General features: G+C 44.7%; 2 protein-coding genes across 5 annotated transcripts in view; both read right to left on the reverse strand.

The window, feature by feature from the left end:
• Positions 1 to 10,885, reverse strand: part of RABEP1 (rabaptin, RAB GTPase binding effector protein 1) — a 51,261-nt gene extending 40,376 nt beyond the window's left edge. For all 3 annotated transcript variants that reach the window (XM_028708507.2, XM_028708506.2, XM_028708505.2), the window contains exon 1: positions 10,700 to 10,885. In XM_028708507.2, the coding sequence (XP_028564340.2) occupies positions 10,700 to 10,742 (43 nt within the window). In that variant the 5' untranslated portion in view covers positions 10,743 to 10,885. The remainder of the gene's footprint in view (positions 1 to 10,699) is intronic.
• Positions 10,886 to 14,942: 4,057 nt separating this feature from the next.
• On the reverse strand, positions 14,943 to 19,059 carry IFT22 (intraflagellar transport 22). Of its 2 annotated transcripts, XM_028708503.2 has the most exons (5): positions 18,847 to 19,057; positions 17,521 to 17,600; positions 16,644 to 16,733; positions 15,244 to 15,446; positions 14,943 to 15,145 (listed from the first exon to the last, which is right to left on the reverse strand). In XM_028708503.2, the coding sequence occupies exons 1-5, from the start codon at positions 18,883 to 18,885 to the stop codon at positions 14,997 to 14,999; spliced, it is 561 nt and encodes a 186-aa protein (XP_028564336.1). In that variant the 5' UTR covers positions 18,886 to 19,057; the 3' UTR covers positions 14,943 to 14,996. The 2 variants fall into 2 exon arrangements, with proteins under 2 accessions (XP_028564336.1, XP_028564337.1); XM_028708504.2 differs by lacking the exon at positions 17,521 to 17,600 and having other exon boundaries at positions 18,847 to 19,059.
• Between the last annotated feature and the right edge of the window lie 266 nt (positions 19,060 to 19,325).

A 19,325-nucleotide genomic window follows, 5' to 3' on the forward strand; every position in this document is an offset into this window, starting at 1 on the left:
ACAGCACATGATGTTTCTCACTGTGGGGAAATTGTCACTTCTTGAGGACAAAAAATGCATACCCCAGCTGCAAAGTCATCATCAACAGAGGAAGAGGGAAGAAGCAAGTCTGCTAAACCAAAAATTCAACAGTATTTATCTCAGTCTTTATCATGTGCTGTCTTATGTGAAGATCTGGACTTTCCAAGACTGAAAGGAGTTGCATCCAATGTCAGTCCTACTCAGAGGAGACCCATTTTAATTAATGGACCTGACTAACTTAGGTTTATCAACTTCAGTGGGACTACTCCAACTAGAGTTGGATATAGCACAGTTTATTTCCATTTGAATGTTTACCATACTGTATTATTATTTAAATGTGCAGACCACATTTAACATCCAAAAGCAGCATTTTATTTTCATACCAGCTCTGAAAGGTAGGTTATGGTAACAGGAAAATGACTTGTCCAAGTGCCTTCCCAAATGAGTTTCATGCCCTATCAAACTATTTTGCAGCTGCTAAGGCTTCCATGCTGCCTCATCCAAGATGTCAGCCCAAATCCAGTAAGCCCAGGGACAAATGAGCATACATTTGATGCCATGTATCACATCAGGAGCTGCTTTTCACATTCCTGAAGTTGCTCTGATAGCTTCCGGGACAACTCAGTAGAGCTGTTGAAAGTCCTGATGTATGCAAGAATCATCCTGATCTCTTCTTTGCACTGAAGTCATACTATCTATATCATTGTTCAAAACTCCCATTGTTCCAGGTGCGTTTTGCAACAGGGAATTTCATTAGCACAGGCAGTTTCTGAGCTCTGAGCGCAGTACTGTGCCTAAGATTTCAGATTAAAACTGCAGAGAGCTGCAGTTCATTCATTTTCAGCTTTGTATTTTTGTTATAAAAAAGCACGCCTAGACATTTCATTGTTGTGCCCACAACCTCGGTTTAAGGTGCCATTTAGCTTTCATATCTCAGTTTCTAACACTGATCTATATCACTGTTACACACATCCACCATGCAGTTGTATTAGTACCAATCAAACTGCTCACACACAGTAATCATCTATGGAGGCATGGTGGAAAATTGCACTCAGCTAGAGAGGGGCAGGCTTCCTTATTTCACTTTTCCCAGTACATAGAAAACCTTTGGCTGGAAATCCTGTGAATCCATCATTAAGACTCTGATCTTTGTCCATTATTTCCTAGCAAAAACAGGAACACACTATATATACGGTTTTCTTTAACTCTACTTTATCCCCACTATCACCATGATGTATAAGCAACTGCGCAAAATGTATAGGCAATTGCACAAAGAGCACAGCAAAATCATCCATCAGAAACATTCCTCTATTTGGAGGAATATAAGATCACCTAGAGTAATGACTATCGTATTTTTCGCTGTATAAGACGCACCCGACCATAAGACACACCTAGTTTTAGAGGAGGAGAACAAGAAAAAAAATATTCTCTCCCTCTCTGCGCAGCGGCTCTTCAGCAAAGTGGCAGGAGAAGCGCAGCCCCTTCCATTTCTCCTCCCGCTTTGCTGAAGGGGCACCGCGCAGATAGGGTGCGCACCAACCCCTCTTGCTCTCCTGGCTTCAGGTTGCTTTCGCTGAAGCCATGGAGCCTGCATTCACTCCATAAGACGCACACACATTTCCCCTCACTTTTTAGGAGAGGAAAAGTGTGTCTTATAGAGCGAAAAATACGGTACCTCTGGGCAACCTCCAGTGGAAGAATGAAAGGCAGAGAGGAGATAGTACGCACATGTTCCTTAGAACTCCTGATCAGGAAACGGGCTCAGGATATGTAGCACAGAGTACTGACAACTGTGTCTCACTGGCAAAGGCAGGGAGGGGTGGAGAGCAAAAAAGAGCACAAGTTTCTGCTGTCTTACTCTCTCCTAGGCTAGCACCCTACACTCTAACTCTAGGGAAGTGAGATAGAGCAGCCACTGCTGTAAAAAGACAGCACTGCACTAATGACAGTTACCTCTAATGGCTAGCTGCCCAAGCTTCTCAGTGCATGGGAGAGATGCTGGAGAGCAAGCAGAGGAGTGTGGTTGAGGGGGTGGAAGATCTGATTTTTCTCACTCTTAAAACACCCAGTCACATTACAAATAACTGGACAGCAGCAACAGCAGGAAGAGATAACTACAGAACTTGTGAGGGGTGGGTCTTAGAAAATGGAATACATTGTTTCCCCCCCAAGCAGGGCTGGCCCAATACGTTTTGGCACCTGAGACAGATCCCAAAATGCTACCCCACTTCCCGCCAGGGAAGAAGGAGTGAGGGAAGATCTACAACAGAATAAGAGGGGAAAGTAAATCAACATCAGGATCTGCTACCCCAGAGGATCCTGCAAACCGAAGCAGTCGCCTCACCTTGCCTCATGGATGGACCGGCCATACCCCCTAGTAATTATAGAGAATGATACAGCTTTTACATAAAAGTTGCAGTACACCCAGGGAAATTCACTACTGCTTTTGCATAGCACCCTGAAGATATCCTGAAGTAAGCAAAGAACATACAAAATTAGTAGCTGGACAGGCCGTTGGACAAAAATGTTGTTGTTCTTCTTCAGGAGATGATAAGAACAAAATCCACATTTTCCGATAAAGAAGTTGCTTTTGCTATGAAAGCAATTATAAGACAAAAAGATCTGCTGCATAGTTCACTTTTACTCTTTGGCTATTGCTTTCCAGCACTGCAAAAATCCTTGTAGGCACCCAAAATGTCAGAAAGGTAGAAAATACTGCAAGGTGGAATGCTCTTATTTCATCCACCCAGCCATGCCCTCATCCATGATACTCCATTTCATCCCTTTCCTCACCTGGTTTTTCTTTTCTCTCCCAACAGTCTGTCAGCAGTCCACTGCCACACTCAGTTCCTACTAAACTGTTTTGGCAACAACAACAAAAACACCCCTTAGCACTTTTCTTCTTCTTCTTCTTTTTGGTACGTTTGCAAACATTGAGGTTTCCCTAAAGTCTGCTAATATTTCTCTCTTGTGCATAGATAGTGCCATTTTGGCTACATGAAGATACACATTGACCTCTAAACTACAGATTTGGGGAAATGAAACACAAATGGGGCAAGCCAATCTCAGACGTAGAAAGTGGGATAGTCATAACAGCTGCAAAAATCCTTCAAAAAACCCAGTGCAACTGTGGGAATGATTCCCCACCCCACACCTCAAGGATCGGGAGAGGGACTGTGGACAGTTTTGGCACTGCATTTCAAAAGCATTCCAAGCACCTTAGAAGTGCAGCAACAAACTGATATATTGCAGACTTATTCCCTGAAGAAGGGAGAAGGGGGCTTGTGTTGCTGCTGCTTTTCCAAATACTTTGGAAGAGCAATGTAACTGTAGGAGCAATCCTTATCTCACCCTGCTATCCAGGTCCAAGTTTGGAGTTGAGGAAGAGAATAGAAGATTGCCCTTGACACTGTATATGGGGACATAGCACTAAGCCAGGGACACAATCCTTTCCTTTGGGAGAGAGCAGGTTGCTAGCGACTACAAATTTTTTGTTGGCCAGCAAGGCCCACAAAAATTTCTGAATCACAAACACAAATAAATCTATGAAGCTCCAATCAGTCATAACAAGCAACTTCACATAAACTGCATTCATTTAACTTTCTCCACTTAATTGCTTCACAAGAACAACGAACTGAATACACATTAAATCCTGTGATTCACTCAAATGAAACACTCCGTTTCAGTTTGAAAAGAGACAAGAAGTTCAGCCAACATGCTGCTATAGTAGTGTTACATGCACTGCTACCCCAATCACCTTGGGGAGAAAACAGGGACACTTGAAGCCAGGATTGACCCAAAGCAGGTGGTGGTGATGGCAGGGAACAATTTTGTGAGTGCTGGCCTCCCTTCAGGAGAAGCACGCCAGGGAGCAATTGCTTGCCTCAGAACCAGGACCCATCAGGTCCCATGCAAATGGTGGCAGGGTACCAGCCCCCAGCCCCCCATCATTTGACATTCTGGGGGAAATTATGCATGAAGTCCAGCTCTCTGTGAACTAGTGCAACCAACTGCTGAGATATACAAGAGATAGGTGACCAGAGCAGATGCTGCGCAAGCACCCTTCTCAAGCCTAATCTGCAAGTCTGAATTACAGTCACCACCCTGAAATAAATTGTACAATGCCCTAAAACTCTAAACAGAATGAATGATATCAGTATGTTTCAAATAAATAAAATTCACATTGCAAGATGACCTGTACACGGCCACCACTACCATCTAACACTGTATACCAGGACCTGTAAATAGCTACCCACCTGTGGTGTCACCTTCAGGCAAGCAGGCAGGGAAACTCTTAAACCGTGGTTCTTCCTACGACCTTTTCAGGCCACCCATGTGCCAGAAATGACTAATCTATACATGTGGGCTGGCAAGTGAGTAACTTTTATAAACTTAGGCTGAAGAAGTTACAAAGCTGGGCAGCACTTAGTTGAAACCTCACACATCTCTTACCAGCAACTAAGATAATGTTGCTTATATCCCTGACCATTTGGTCCTGCTGGCTGGGGCTGAGTCCAACAACATCTGGAGCGCAACAGGTTCCATGCACCTGGGCTAGAGTGCCAGACTACAAATGGGGAGATCTAGATTCAGATCCACACTCAGCTGTGAAACTCACTGGGGTGACTGTGTGGTTTGTCACCATCTCTCTGCCCAACCTACCTCTCAGGGTTATTATAAGGATAAAGGTTGAGGAAAGAACTATGCATGCAGTGAGTTCACGGGAGGAAAGTGGGGGATAAAATATAGTTTTGTGCCCTCATGAGTCATTCCAACTGCAGCCACCGAAAATTTTAAAAATCATATAATTTTTTTAAAGGATGTGATAATGTCAAATTCTTATTCTAAACCAATAAAAAAAACCTCTGTTCCAGGTAACATTCAACAGAGGCTTTTGAACAACAGTTCTGGTCCTGTTGCAAATGAACAAAAATGAAGGTTCAATCTTCTTTTCAGTTCAGATTTGGTTGATGTACGTACTGCATAAAATATAATTTGGCAGCTAAGAATGCACTACAAGTAAAGATCAACAAGTCTAATTCTCTGTCTATAAAGATATTTGCTCAACTGCATCCATTCCCTACAAAGAATTATCCAGTCTTCTTTTCTTGTTCTCCAAAAAACATGCCACTGGTCAATCGTGAAGTGATTAAACTAACTTTCCCCCAGAATGTCCTATGTTGATATTATGAAGCTTCAGTAAAAGTTTTCTTACAGAAGTTGTTATAACTGCCTCTCCAAACACAAATAATCATAATTACCTGCCCAGATAAATACAGTACCTCTTTCAATTCTAAAAGAGTATGTTAGGTCACTTCACTACATTTAGTTCATCCAAGTGAACTCCCTGACCTTAGTGATACATTTCTTACACAAACCTGTCAACTAAATTCTTTGCAGCATTTCTGGCCCCTGCTCTTTATATACACAGGTAGATCTTCCATAGGCTTTTAATTAGTGTACTAGAGGTAAAGGAGCCACTCTTCTTGAATAAATCTATGACTACCATTGACCTACCACAAAATTCCTACAACACCAGCAGGTTATCATTGTTGTGCTTTTTTTTTTTCATAGAAGAAAAACTGAGAATGTTACCTTGCAAACTGATGCCTCAGTGGGACCTTCAATGTGTACCATTCCAGTTGCAAGTCCTACATTTTTCCACATAAATTCACTCAAACGTCTTAGGCTGGAGCCACAAGTGTACAAGCTTACATTTTACACTCCCTGTCTGCATTAACATATTGTGAATGGTTCAGTATCTATTTATTCAGATCACCAGCCAGTACTAAAGATGACTCATACTAACAGAGTTTTAATAGAGGCATAAACTGAATATATTATGTTTTCGGCCCCAGTATAATACTTCACATTCTGCTGTTCTTAGGAATAGTAATATTCAAATAACATCCTTTCTCTTCATCCCACATACTTACTTTTCCAGATTCATCCCTCTGAAAATAGGCTTCTCAAATCTTTACATAGCTAGTGAAGAGGGAGAGTAGAGCAGGCACATTAAGAAGCTCCAAAGAAAAGACTATCTTAAGGATCTTTACATTCTGGTATAAACAGGCTAGGTGAGGGCCAATAAACAGAAGCTTATTCCAGACAAGACAGAGGTGATTCTGATCAGAAGGGAACAGACTGCAGAACAGGGATGCAGTCCATTTGGAATGCGATAGTACTTCCCTTGAAGAATCTGGTTCATCATCTGGAGGTACTATTGTATTTGGATACACAGGTGGCAGTGATGGCCCAAAGGGTCTTTGCCCATCTTAGGCTAGTATGCATCATTTGTGAGGATGTCAGATCTGGCTACAGTAACATATCCTTTAATTACATTCAGGATGTATTCATGTAATGCACCCTATATGGGTTTCCTTTTGAAGAGTGTTGGGAAATTTTAAGTGATCCAGAAAATGGTTGCAAGGATGTTAATGGGCCCATGGGATAACATTATACAACCCTATCTAGCCTGGTGCTCTCCAGGATGCGCTGGCTGTGGATGAATGGCGTTTTAGTCCAAAACTAGGCACCAGTATGGTGAAGACTGTAGCAATGATTCTCCAACATCAACTTCGTTGGACTGGTCATGTTGTGCGGATGCCTGATTGTCGTCTTCCAAAGCAACTACTCTATTCCAAACTTAAAAATGGAAAGTGTAATGCTGGTGGTCAACAAAAAAGGTTTAAAGACTGTCCCAAGGCAAATCTAAAAAAATTATACTACAACTGGGAAACACTGGCCTGCAAGCACTCCAGTTGGAGAACAGCCTTCACCAAAGGTGTCGTGGACTTTGAAGACACTCAAACTCAAAACGCAAGGGAGAAACGTGCTAAGAGGAAGGCATGCTTGGCAAATCCACACCGTGATCAACTCCTGCCCGGGAACCAATGTCCCCACTGTGGAAGGACATGTGGGTCCAGAATTGGCCTCCGCAGTCACTTATGGACTCATTGTTTAAACTGTGTTTATGGAAGACAATTTTACAAGTAAGAAGAAGATCCAGCATCAGCTGCACTGGTTGCCAATTTGTTTACAGGTTTCACAGTGTTAGTAATTCCTTTTAAATCCCTAAGTGGCTTGAGTCCTGGATACCTGAAGGACCACCTTCTCATGTAACAGCCTGCCTACTGCCTAAGATCTGATGAAGTGGTCCTTCACACTGTCCTGCCTATGGTGGAAGCACCGTTTTCTGTTATGAGGTACTTTGTGATGTATGTTATTAGATGAGTAGGGTAGACATTCTCATAGAAATAAATCCATATTGCCATGACAGGTATTGTCAGTCACATAACCCTAAACTCTGTGTTGCTACTTGATTCTCAGGAACCAAGTGTTCTGTACTGTTTGCTAGCTCCACCCTTTTCCTGGGAAGAGACAGCTGACTATTGTATCACTCTTCAGGATTAATGCAGTTTACTCTACCATGGGGCTGTATTTGAATGGTGTGAAGAAATTACCTATGATCCAGGATGCAGCAGCTGAACTCCTGACCATTGTAGCCAGAGAGAACATTATGTAGCTATTATTAAGGAAGAACACGTACCTTGGTTTTTGAACAGCTTCGTTTTTGAACATTTTGGTTCCCAAACACCGCAAACCCGGAAGTGAGTGTTCTGGTTTGTGAGCTATTTTTGGAAGCCAAATGTCTGATGGAACTTCTTTTGCTTCCGATTGGCTGCAGAAGCTTCCTGCAGCCAATCAGAAGCCGTGCTTTGGTTTCCAAATGTTTTGGAAGTCAAACAGACTTCTGGAACAGATTCTGTTTGACTTCCGAGGTAGGACTGTATTGCCCATTTGCCTTCATGTCAAATTTAAAGTGCTAGTAAAGGTAAAGGTACCCCTGCCCGTACGGGCCAGTCTTGCCAGACTCTAGGGTTGTGCGCTCATCTCACTCTATAGGCCGGGAGCCAGTGCTGTCCGCAGACACTTCCGGGTCACGTGGCCGGCGTGACATCGCTGCTCTGGCAAGCCAGCGCAGCACACGGAACACCGTTTACCTTCCCGCTAGTAAGCGGTCCCTATATAAAGTGCTAGTAATTACACTCAAAACATGAAATAGTATTTGTCCTTTATCAAATATGTCTCCCACACCTGCATCTTCTAAAAATCTGTAGATGAAGCCCTGCTCTATGTGTCTTCACTGGTGGAAATGTGTAAAGTGGTAGTTTTTCTGTTTTGGCTCAGCTTTTTTACGAACTCAATCCTTTGGGCCTGTCCAATTCACTCCTTGTTTTAGAACAATTGTTAAGTCCTTCCTGCTTCAGAAGTCCTTTTTATTTTTTTATTGAACAGTAGCAACAACTTTTATTGCATTGTTAGTTTAATCTGATTTGTTGGTTTTACAATCTATTGTTTTAGAGCTGTTTTACTTTTCTGTTAATTATTGCAAACTTCTTTGAGAGCCCAGCAGTAGTGGATAAGCAGAATAAAGATATAAGAAGAAACTTGCTAGATCAGGTCAAAGGCCCACCTGGTTCAACCCATGTGTTCTGACAGTGGCCAGCCAGCCAGATGCCTACAGAAAGCCCTAAGACATGACCTGAGCACAACAGCACTCCAGCACTTGTGGTCCCCAGCAACTGGTATTCACTGCTTTCAAAGGTGGAGTCAGAACATTAATTCTATCCTTATCCTCCATTAATTTGTGTAATCCTCTTTTAAAGCCATCCAAGTTGCTGGCCATCTCTACATCTTGTTGAACGGAATTATGGGAGCAAATTCCACAGTTTAAATGTGTGCTGTGTGATGAAGCACCTTGTCTGTCCTAAATCTTCTAACATTCAGCTTCATTGGACAGCCCTGGGCTCTAGTATCAAGAGAGAGGAAGAAAAATGCCTGCCTATCCACTTTCTCCACATCATATAGAATCTTATGCACCTCTATCATGCCCCTCATTACCTGACTTTTTCCTAAGGAGATGCAAGTAACATAAATATGTTGTATTGTATTGTACTGTATTGTATTGTATTATGCATAATATAAATTTTCTTGGGCACATCCTTATCCAGGTAAATCCCATTAGCACACTTCAATAGTAGTGTCACACCAGCTAAAATAACTGCTGCTTCATTGTACAGAAAGATCACTTCTGCTACCACATGGGACTTGCATGTATGCGCACGCGAACACACACACGCACACACACACTCTTCCTTCACACTCCCACTTCTCCCTCAAAATTCAACTCCACAACCCAACTCTACAGAGTCTTTTGACTCTCATTACAGTTTGAAAGCACGTCAAAGTGCAAGTAGATAAATAGGTACTGCTCTGGCGGGAAGGTAAACAGCGTTTCCGTGCGCTGCTCTGCTTCGCCAGAAGCAGCTTAGTCATGCTGGCCACATGACCCGGAAGCTGTACGCCGGCTCCCTCGGCCAATAAAGCGAGATGAGCACCGCAATCCCAGAGTTGGTCACAACTGGGGTCCCTTTACCTTTACTCTCCAAGAAGAATTCAACCACGGGATCTGTCTTGTTCATTTCACCAAAGGCTTACAGGTCAACCACAACTTCAGAAACATGGGATAACCCAGGGCTGCGGATGTGCAACTGCCAACAGCATGAAGCTGAAGGAAAAGGGAACTGAGGCTGCCCACTGTGCAGAAGGGGGAAAGCTTGAAGTGTTTGTTGCATGGAACATTGGGCTCATTTTTGCACAGGGCTTAGTAGGCTAAAGGAATGGGCTGTATATGGCTGCAAAAAGGGGGTGGTGGTGGTGGTGGTGGAATATTTTGCCAGCAATGATTTTAAGATCAACTGTAATTTGAATGTTGGATTTCCAATCCACAAAAATTAATGCCACAATAAATGTTATTCTTTTAAGGTGCTACAAACTCAGGAGATTCGTCATGAGGGGAGTAAGACAGAAAAACACAGAGCACAGAGGATTGAAGGGAGTAGCTGCTGAGGGTAGAAACTAGTAGGCTGGGGGTGGTGATGCCTGTAGTGGTGGGGCAGGAAAATGATAAATTAATAGGTGTGGGTGTGGGTGGGAGAGAGAACCAGTAAAGCACAAGATGGGGGAGAGAAACACTCCTTAAAGATAAGATGAAACTGTTAAGGAGAAACCAGTAGGCTGGGGGGGGGGTGCATAGAAGTAATTGCAAGGCGATGACTTTGGCGGGGTAGGGGGCAGGAGAAAGATAAATTACGGGGCGGGGAGGATAAAAGAGAAATAAAATAAAGCACGAGACAGGGAGAAGACTGATAAGGAGATAGTACAGGGGAAGGGTTAGGGTTAGGGTTAGGGAAGCAAAAGGAGGAGTTGCATGCGGATGCCTGTCGTGGTGGGGCAGGAGAAGGAGATACATTACTGGAGCAGGGGGGGAGAGAAGAATAAAGTAAAGCACGAGATTTGGGGGGGGGGTTGAAATAGTCCTGTGATGTGGAGGGAAGAGACTGCTAAGGAGAAACCGCTGGGGGGGAGGTAAGGGAAGTGACAATTTAAAAGGTGGGGGGGCACGAACAGGGGGTGTAAGGGGCTTGATATTGGGGAGAGGGGAGACCCCCCTGGGGGTGGGGCTACACTCCCGCCGCCCCCCCCTTCCAAGCCTCCCTGGCCTGCATCCCCAGCGCCATCTGCCCGCCCCCCACAGACACACACGCGACCCCCCAGGCCCAGGTAAGCCTTCGCAGGCCGCGCCCGGGCTTCCCCTCCTCCTCGTCCTCCTCACCTTCGGTCGACGACTCTTCTGCCGCCGCCCCGGGCTGGGCCATGGCTGAGCCAGCTCACGCCGAGGCCGGGCCCGCTAAGTCAGGCGAGGGGAGCGGAGCGAGGACAACAGGGGCCGCCGCCTCAGCCTCCGCCGCCGGCCCTGGGCCGCCTCAGCCGCCTCATCCTGACAGGCAAAAGGGGCGGGCGAGGAGCTGGGGGGGCGGAGGAGGAGAGTGAGGGGGAGCTCTGCGCATGCGCCGGGTTGCCAGCGTCTGAGGGGAGGCTGGCGGGCGGCGGGAGGGGAGCCTCAGCCGGGGAGGTTTATAACCACGGGGAAAGCCGGCCTTGGGGGAGCTGTGGCTGGCAAGGACTCCCAGGGCGGGGGGTGGGTATTTTTTCAAAAGGAAGGGGTACACGCGTACAGAAATTAAGGGCGCGTTCACACGTTACGCGCCAGTGGGCTCAAAAGCCCGAGGGACAAAAATTAAGCGCGGGGGAGCATTGTTCAAACTGCAGAGGGGTGGGGAAATAGAGGCTGGGTTTTTGCAAATTTGCGCACAAAAACAGGGGTGCTTTCACATGGTAAAACTGCACTAGGGTTTACATGCAATTATAGAATTGTGGAGTTGGAAGGGACCCTGAGGGTCACCCAGTCCAACCCCCTGCAAAGCAGGAATCACAGCCATGACAGATGGCCATTTAGCCTCTGCTTAAAAACCTCCAATGAAGGTGAGTCAAACAGCTGTTACCCTCAGAAAGTTATTCCTGATAATTAGTCAGAATCTCCTTTCTTGTGCCTTGAAGCCATTGGTTCAGGTCCTACCCTCCTTAGCAGGAGAAAACAAGCTTGCTCCATCTTCCATGTGACAGCCCTTGAGATATTTGAAGATGACTTGGCTATCTCCTGTCAGTCTCCTCTTTCTCCCCTTGTGGGGTCTGCTCACAAGACTCAAGAAGAATTGTGACTGTAAAAAAAAAGCATGGCAAGGTGGCAAGTTAGTTTCTTCCTGTGTGAAAATAATTACCAAGCAGGTGTGGCAATATTTTTGTTTGCACCATAATTCTCTTCCATTCAAATTTACTCTGTTGACACAACAAGATGTCCATGTTTTGCCAAATACATTTATGTCAATGGGCTTACGTGAGTCTAATGTGTGTTGGACACTGGTCAGTGTGTTTGAAAAACAGAGTGTCTATATGTACAGTAATACCTTGGTTTACGAACTTAATCCATTCCGGAAGTCCATTCTTAAACCAAAGCGTTCTTAAGCCAAGGCGTGCTTTCCCATAGCAGCGGAGGACTCAATTTACACTCAACAGGAAGCGGAACATGTTCTGCTTCTAAGGCAAAGTTCAGAAACCAAAACACCTACTTCCGGGTTTGCAGCGTTCTTTATCCAAGTTGTTCATAAACTAAGCTGTTCTTAAACCAAGGTACCACTGTACTCCCAATGCAGACATAGGAGACTATACCAAAGCTTTAGGGTCCCTTATTTTGGAAGTTTATCTAGCAGCCACAGTCTGACCCTTCTGACTATTCTACTTTGTGAAATGTGTCATCTGCCGTAGTTTTGCTTGGAATCCCCCTAACTTCCCAGCAACAATTCCCTACAGTATTGTAACAAATCTTTGAATAGTTCAGTGCCCTTACTTACATCTTTCAGGCTGCATCTCACAAACACCCAAAGACCACGTCTGGTATTTTCTACACACTTGGTCTTAATGACCACATACTAGAGTAAAAGCGTGCAAATGCACTGCTAAGCAGAAACAGGCCCATAGTGACTTTATGATTTTTCTGCTTTGGAAATGTAGGACATTCTTCTGCAGTTGAAAATCTTTGCAAGTACCATCAGGAAACCATGTTATTCCTGTCCTCTTGTTTAAAAGGTTCCATGTGGTGTATGGCTCAGAATAGATGGAAAGCAGATGAGTGTGTGTGTATATGTGTGTACCCCCAAAAGTATGCTGTCTACAAGTTCAGCTACAAATTCATGCTCGTGGCCTCATTTGAAAGCTGCCTTATTAAATTTCTCTTTTTTCTTCTTCTTACCAGGCCAGGGTGGAGGATGGGGTGGTGATGTTTGTGTACGTGTAGAAAGAAGGCTTCTGTATATAATTGTAAAATGCTTAGGGTTGCCATATTTTAAAAAGTGAAAATCTGGACACAAAAGTTGTTGGTTTTTGAGCTTTTTTATAATATTAACCAAACTAGTTGAGCTTTTTGAGCTATTTTTCATGAAATTCACCAAGATCTACATTACTGACACAGGCTGTTATGCCTACAGATTTCCCTGGACCTTCAGCGATTTCTGCCTGGACATATGGCAACCCTACATTTGCTGCTGTGCCCACTTTACCTGCAGGCCTACAAATTCTTGGCATGTGAGCTACAAAAGGTTGCCTAGAAAGGAATGTTCCCCACTCCTGATCTAGAAGCTCTTAGAATAACATGGGGTGGGGGTAGTGGGTAGAGCAGACCCATCTGATAGGTTTCCTAGCCCTTATTGCTGACTTATCAAGTTACTGAGAACTCTTAGGCACTATTTTGTGACATTATAAAGGTAAAGGGACCCCTGACCATTAAGTCCAGTCGTGGACGACTCTGGGGTTGCGGCGCTCGTTATAGTTGACCTAATAAAGGTATTGCCCCAAAGCGAGTTTTAGACTTTTGTTAGCTTGTTCTGTGCAGCTGTACAATCAATCATTATAATGTGCCTCTTTATTTTAAATTTTATTGTGTGAGCTGGTTACAAAACTTTTATGGACATAAACAAGAAACCAGAACAAACTTCAGCTGTAGCTGAACATGAACTGGGACCAAAATTGTTAGAATTTATCTCCCTCAATAAAATATGGAATTGCTCAGCAAAGGGGTAGGCATCCATATGATTTACAGATCAGCTCTATTTTGGGGGAAAGGGGAAGTGATGGTGTGCATTACAGATCTTTGTGTCTTCTCTTTGTGGCATTCTCAAAGCCTACCAAGTTCTTCCCCTTTTTGTTCACTGTGGGAAATACAGATGCAAGCAGAATTGAAGAGTTGGGAGTTGACTTACAGTCTGGCACACCATCATTGCACAAGAAAAGACCCTTGATGTTCCATGGGCCATGGTTTCCTTGAATCATCTTTTCCCACAGTGCAGCACAGCAGCCACTTTTGTCCTTAATAGTAAGCCATACTTCTTTGCCTAATAAACTGTGGTGTGCACAAGCTAGGCGCTGGTGGACATAACCCACTCATGCAGGAACAAACAAACCAAGGTGTAGCTAGCTTAGCCTGTTAAGTCACCCATACCCCTCCAACATCCCACTGATCAAAATTGGAATGCTTGTTTTTTTGATCCTGAGCTCTCACGGGAGTCGGCTGTTTCGCACAAGACCAAAAAACAAGCGTCTTTTGGTCCAGTACTCTGGCTCAAGCCAGCTGTGTTATGTGAGAGTGTGAGAACAAAAACAAGCATCTTTTGGTCCCAAGCTCTTGTGAGAGCTAGCAGATGAATGTGAGACCAAAAAACTAACAGCACTTGGTCCAGTGCTCTGGCGTGAGCCAGCTGAAAGAGCAAGACTAAAAAAGAGTGTCTTTTGAACCTCAGACCTGGTGGCCACATGTGGCCCTTTAAGCTTCTCTGTCTGGCCCTTGGGACTCTCCTCAGGTTACTCCCCCTTCCCAGCTACACCCTCACCAACCCTGCTTTGTACCCTCCATGTTTTTGTTGGGCTAGAATGTGTCCTTGGTCTGAGATATACTGGGAAAGGGTGTATGTGTGTTTATAGACCAGCCTACTGTACAAAGTTAAAATTTACATTCATTGCTTCACCCACCTTTGCCTCTGGCCCTGCTCGCCACTGGCATGAGACCCCTTGAAGTGAATGTGGCCATTGGGCTGAAAAGGGTTTCTCATCCCTGATTAAGCTAAGAACTTCTATTTTATTTATTGCATTTATATCCCACTCTTTTCTCCAAAGAGCTCTAGGTGGCATACACAGTTCTCTCACTCCTCACTGAATCCTCACAACGACCTTATGAGGCAGGTTAGGCTGAGAGTGATTGTCCCAAGGTCACCTAGTGAGCTTCATGCCGTGGGGCCTGGAACCCTGGTCTCCCAGGATCTAATCCGACACTCAAACCACTACACTACATGCATGCCACTTCCACTGCTGTAAAACTGCTTCTTTAAGTGTAAGCCTGAGGAATCCAAATTCTTTTTTTTTTTTAATGGGTTAGGTAGAAAGCAAAAGACCAGGAGTGTATGTGTGTGTGTGTTTAAATGGGTATTTCTTTTATTTTCTTTGCAGCAGCGTTCCTCCTGCTTTTAAGTGATCAGCAGCATCTCCTCTCTGTCTCGGTTCTCATTCACCAACTTGGTAATGCCCTTGAGGTACTTCACAAATTCCATCCGGAAATCTTCAGGATCTTCTTCGAGGCTAGAGTGGACCACCTGCAGCCTGTTCAGCGGTGGAGCTTTGAAGTTTAAGAAGCAAACCATTAAAACTATTGGCAATTCTGACAAAACACCAAATATAGGTAGGAGCCAGGAAAGCAAGGCATCAGGGTCTTACGCAAGGTGAGATTCTCCGGGTCCATTGCACTGCCTGGCTTGTGATGCGAAATGAGCAGGCACTGACTCTCCAGCAGCTGCTGTTGTTGCACAAAACAGGAGTGCCACATTTCAATCTCCTTCAGATGGGTGGGCGAGTCTTGGTTGAAAACTATGACGACCCCATGGGAATCTTTCATCAGTGCTGGCCAGCAAGTCTCGAATCTGGAAGCGCAACAGAGAAACGGCACGGCTGGCATCACCTGTGTACAGTTCTGGTCGCCTCACCTCAAAAAGGATATTGTAGAGTTGGAAAAGGTTCAGAAAAGGGCCACCAAAATGATCAAGGGGGTGGAACGACTCCCCTATCAGGACAGCTTGCAGTGCTTGGGACGTTTTAGTTTAGAGAAAGGGTGAGAAAGAGATGACACGATAGAAGTTTATAAAATTATACATGGCATGGAGAAAGCGAATAGAGAGATTTTTTCCCCCTCCTCTCATAATCCTAGAATTCATGGACATCCAATGAAGCCAAAAGTTGGAAGATTTTTTTCAGGACAGATAAAAAGTAAAGTACTTCTTCATGCAGCAAATTGTGGAACTCTCTCTCCTAGGAGGCAGTGATGGCCACCAACTTGGACGGCTTGAAAAGAGAATTGGACAAGTTCTTGGAGGATGAGACTATCAGTTGCTACTAGCCATGATGGCTCTGCTCTGCCTCCATAGCCAGAGGCAGCAAAGCTTCTGAATACCAGTTGCTGGAAACAAAGGGAGGGGAGAGTGCTCTTGTGCTCAAATCCTGCTTGCAGGTTTCCTACAGGCACCTGGGTGGCCAATGCGAGAACAACATGCAGGACTAGATGGGCCATTAGCCCAATCTAGTAGGACTCTTCTTAGGTTCTTACCTACCTTCATCATTTATTTTTTTTCTTCTTAAAAAAATCTTAGTTGAGATTCTGCAGCTGCTTTGCACATGCTGGGCTGTATCCAACTAAGTAATTATTGTAAGCAGAATGATTTCCGCCTGCACAATGGAAATTCCCTTTCCCCTACTCCCGCTGCATGTCCCTACGCCTCTTCTTCCAACCCTGCAGAATATATTTAGGGGCAATACAAGGAATGCACAGAGAAGAGAAGTTCCATTGTGTAAGCAGGCCACCAAATCTGTGCCTTGTCTGGCATTTCATTTTTTAGAAGGGGGTTCACCAACCACAAACTAGAATGCCCCTTACACAAGTGCATGTTTCCAACATGCCCAGAGTACCCTCTGCTTCTTAAATGATCAAAAATAATGGTAGGGCTTTGCTCCAACTTCTCGTGAATAGCCTCCCCTCCCCTTCCTTAACCATGGCTTGGTGTAGCGTTTGAATTGCACCAACTTACTCTGAGAAAGTTGGCAGGATACGTAAGTGATCCACTTACTTTTGATCTCCTCCACAATCCCACAGTTCAAACCGACACCCTGCTCCTTTGCCGTTTCCACCGAAATTTGGCATCTCGTATTCTAGGATCCTAGTATTTAAAAATACATATTTTATACAAATCAATAAGGCTGGCGTTCTTTGGGCCTACCTGAAGGACAGAGCTCCCATCCATATTTGCTGGTCCCTTTTTCCAATGTCAGTTCTTAGTTACCCATGCTGTGTGCGTGTTTCGTAATTGTATTTTCATGTGTCTAAAGATGAAACCCATCCCCACTTTCCTGGGAATAAGTCCCATTAAATTCAACAGAACTTATTTGTGAGGGGACATATTTAGTTAGGAATGTGCTGTTAGCTTTGTAAGCCACCTTTGTAAGCAGTGTGCCCTGAAAGGTATGGTTTTTTAAAAAAAAATTAATTAAAGTAAAAAACCTCACAGCCCCAAATTCCATCCAGCCTCTGCATTTGGCTTACTTGGCACTGGAGCAGCTGCCCACTGTTATGAGGCATTCCTCCTTACGCCATTTCATGACTTTACTAGTAATCCACACATACTGAACTGTAACAAATACCAACACTTCATCACTTGAAGAAGGCCTGGTTGGTTTGATATGAAGAGAAAACCAAGAAGTTGCTGTCAAGGAAATCTTGTAGATTTTGCAACCATGCTGTTTTGCAAGGATGGAGAACTTCTTGTGGACCTCCAGATGCTGGACTCCAACTCCCATCAGCCTCAGCTAGCACAGCCAGCAGTCAGGGGTGATGGGGGCTGTAGTCCAGCAACTTCCAGAGGGTACCAGGTTCTGCACCCTGTTGTATGGGGGGGGGGGGGGATCCATGTTTTGCTAGCAGTTCCACTCTACCTGTTTGAAACTCACCTTACTGCATGTGTTGGGAGGTAACTACCAATGCCTTCGGTGCTCTCTGACAAGAAGTTTGCCAAGACAGACTTTCCAGCCTATCACAAGTGAATACAGAAGCAAGATTAGCAATAGAAAATAGGAAGCTTCCTGCTACCAAGTCAGACCATTGGTCCATTTGCTCAGTATTGTCTGCACTGACTGGCAGTAGCTCTCCAGTCTCTGAAAGGGGTCTCTTTCAATCCTACCTGGAAGTGACAGAAACTGAACCAGGGATCTTTTGCATGCAAAGTATGTTTTTTGACCCCTAAGCTACAATCCTCCCCGAATGTTAAGATGGTTTTTTTATTTGTTATTTCATAAAATTTATATAGCACTCGATTGTAAAACAAAACCTCAAAGCAGTTTACAGAAAGAATAATACAATTAACTTTGCAGTAAAACAATTCAAAACAACTCTAATAACAAATAATAACTAAAATCAGTGATAACCTAAAATAGATCAAAACACACGCAAACATTCTACAAATCTGGGTAGGCTCGTCTAAACAAGAATGCTTTTAGCAGGTGCTGAAAAGAGTACAGTGAAGGCACCCGCCTGATGTCAATAAGCCGGGAGTTCCAAAGTGCAAGAACTGCCACACTAAAATATAAATTTATTATAAATGCAGAAGGTGTATTAGGCAGCACCTGTAACATTGCTAGTTCCACAGACTGAAGCGGGCATATATGAGGAAAGGCGATATTGCAGGTAAACCAGTCCCAAGCTGTTTAGGGCTTTATATAGTAATAGTAACACCTTGAGATATGCGCAGTAGCAAATTGGCAACCTGCACAGGTGTTATATGCGGACATGGTCTCGCTCCTACCAGCAACACTGCTGCAGCATCCTGAACTAACTGCAGCTTCCAGAACAAACACAGAGGAAGCGCCACAGAGAGCACATTGTAGTAACAGATGTTAATGAGATGAGATGGACACAGATATGCCACGGTTTTGTCTCTAAACCCCTAAAAACAACGTGGTATGTGCAGTTCTATTAACAGTTATTAGCCCAGCGTTTAACAGAACCTCCATGTTCAGAGAGAGTGTACCAGAAAACCAGGTGCTCAAAGCAAAAAGCCAGGAATAGCTGCCTCCATCACGTCAGGGTATATATGCTTCCCAAAGGCACTCTGCTGGAAACAAAATACTGGATTTGTCCTAATCTGAAAAAGTCAAGAAGCTTTGCCCCTAGATGGTTATGGTTCACAGCGCTTTTAAGGGCTGGGGAGGCGACTGTGAGACCGGGGGGAGCTTTCCTTTCCTCCAAGAGGGACCCCAGGCGCTATTTCGCTCACTCACCTCGCTGGGGCCAACGAAAAGTATCTTCACCTTCAGCATCCCCCCGTCGGACTAGGCCGCATAGCCTCGGCCTCGCGTAGAAAACCAACCCGAGCAAACGGCCGAAAGGGCGGGTCGAATGATGCCGGCTGACTCCGCCCAACCCAGCGACGCGACGTTGCCAGGCGCGGTTGCTAAGGGCGGAGAGAAGGCCCGGCGGAGAAAAAGGGAGACGGCTCGTTTCATAGCAGCCGGGTATTTCCATGTTTACTCAGACGAAGGGTCGCATCCTTAAAGCCTAGTCTTGCACGTGTGAACGACCACTGTGTTCAAATTGAATTTCCCCCCCTAGGTTAATATGCATAGAATTCCGAGCTTAATTAGGGAGGACTTGCACTTGTTTACTGCCAGGTATGCCCCATTGGGTTCAGTGGGGCTTACTCCCAGGTAAAGGTATATAGGATCGCCACCCTCCCTGGGTTAATGCGTCTTCTGGAGTA

Source organism: Podarcis muralis, chromosome 15 (genome assembly GCF_964188315.1).
Source record: "Podarcis muralis chromosome 15, rPodMur119.hap1.1, whole genome shotgun sequence".
Lineage (NCBI taxonomy): Eukaryota > Metazoa > Chordata > Lepidosauria > Squamata > Lacertidae > Podarcis > Podarcis muralis.

Coding starts and splice junctions, on each gene's coding strand:
- IFT22 (XM_028708503.2), bottom strand. CDS start 18,885: ATGCTGAAGGTGAAGATACTTTTCGTTGGCCCCAGCGAG. Junction 16,734..17,520: donor CTCCCAACACATGCAGTAAG/GTGAGTTTCAAA, acceptor TTTAAATACTAG/GATCCTAGAATACGAGATGC. Junction 15,146..15,243: donor CCCGGAGAATCTCACCTTGC/GTAAGACCCTGA, acceptor TAAACTTCAAAG/CTCCACCGCTGAACAGGCTG.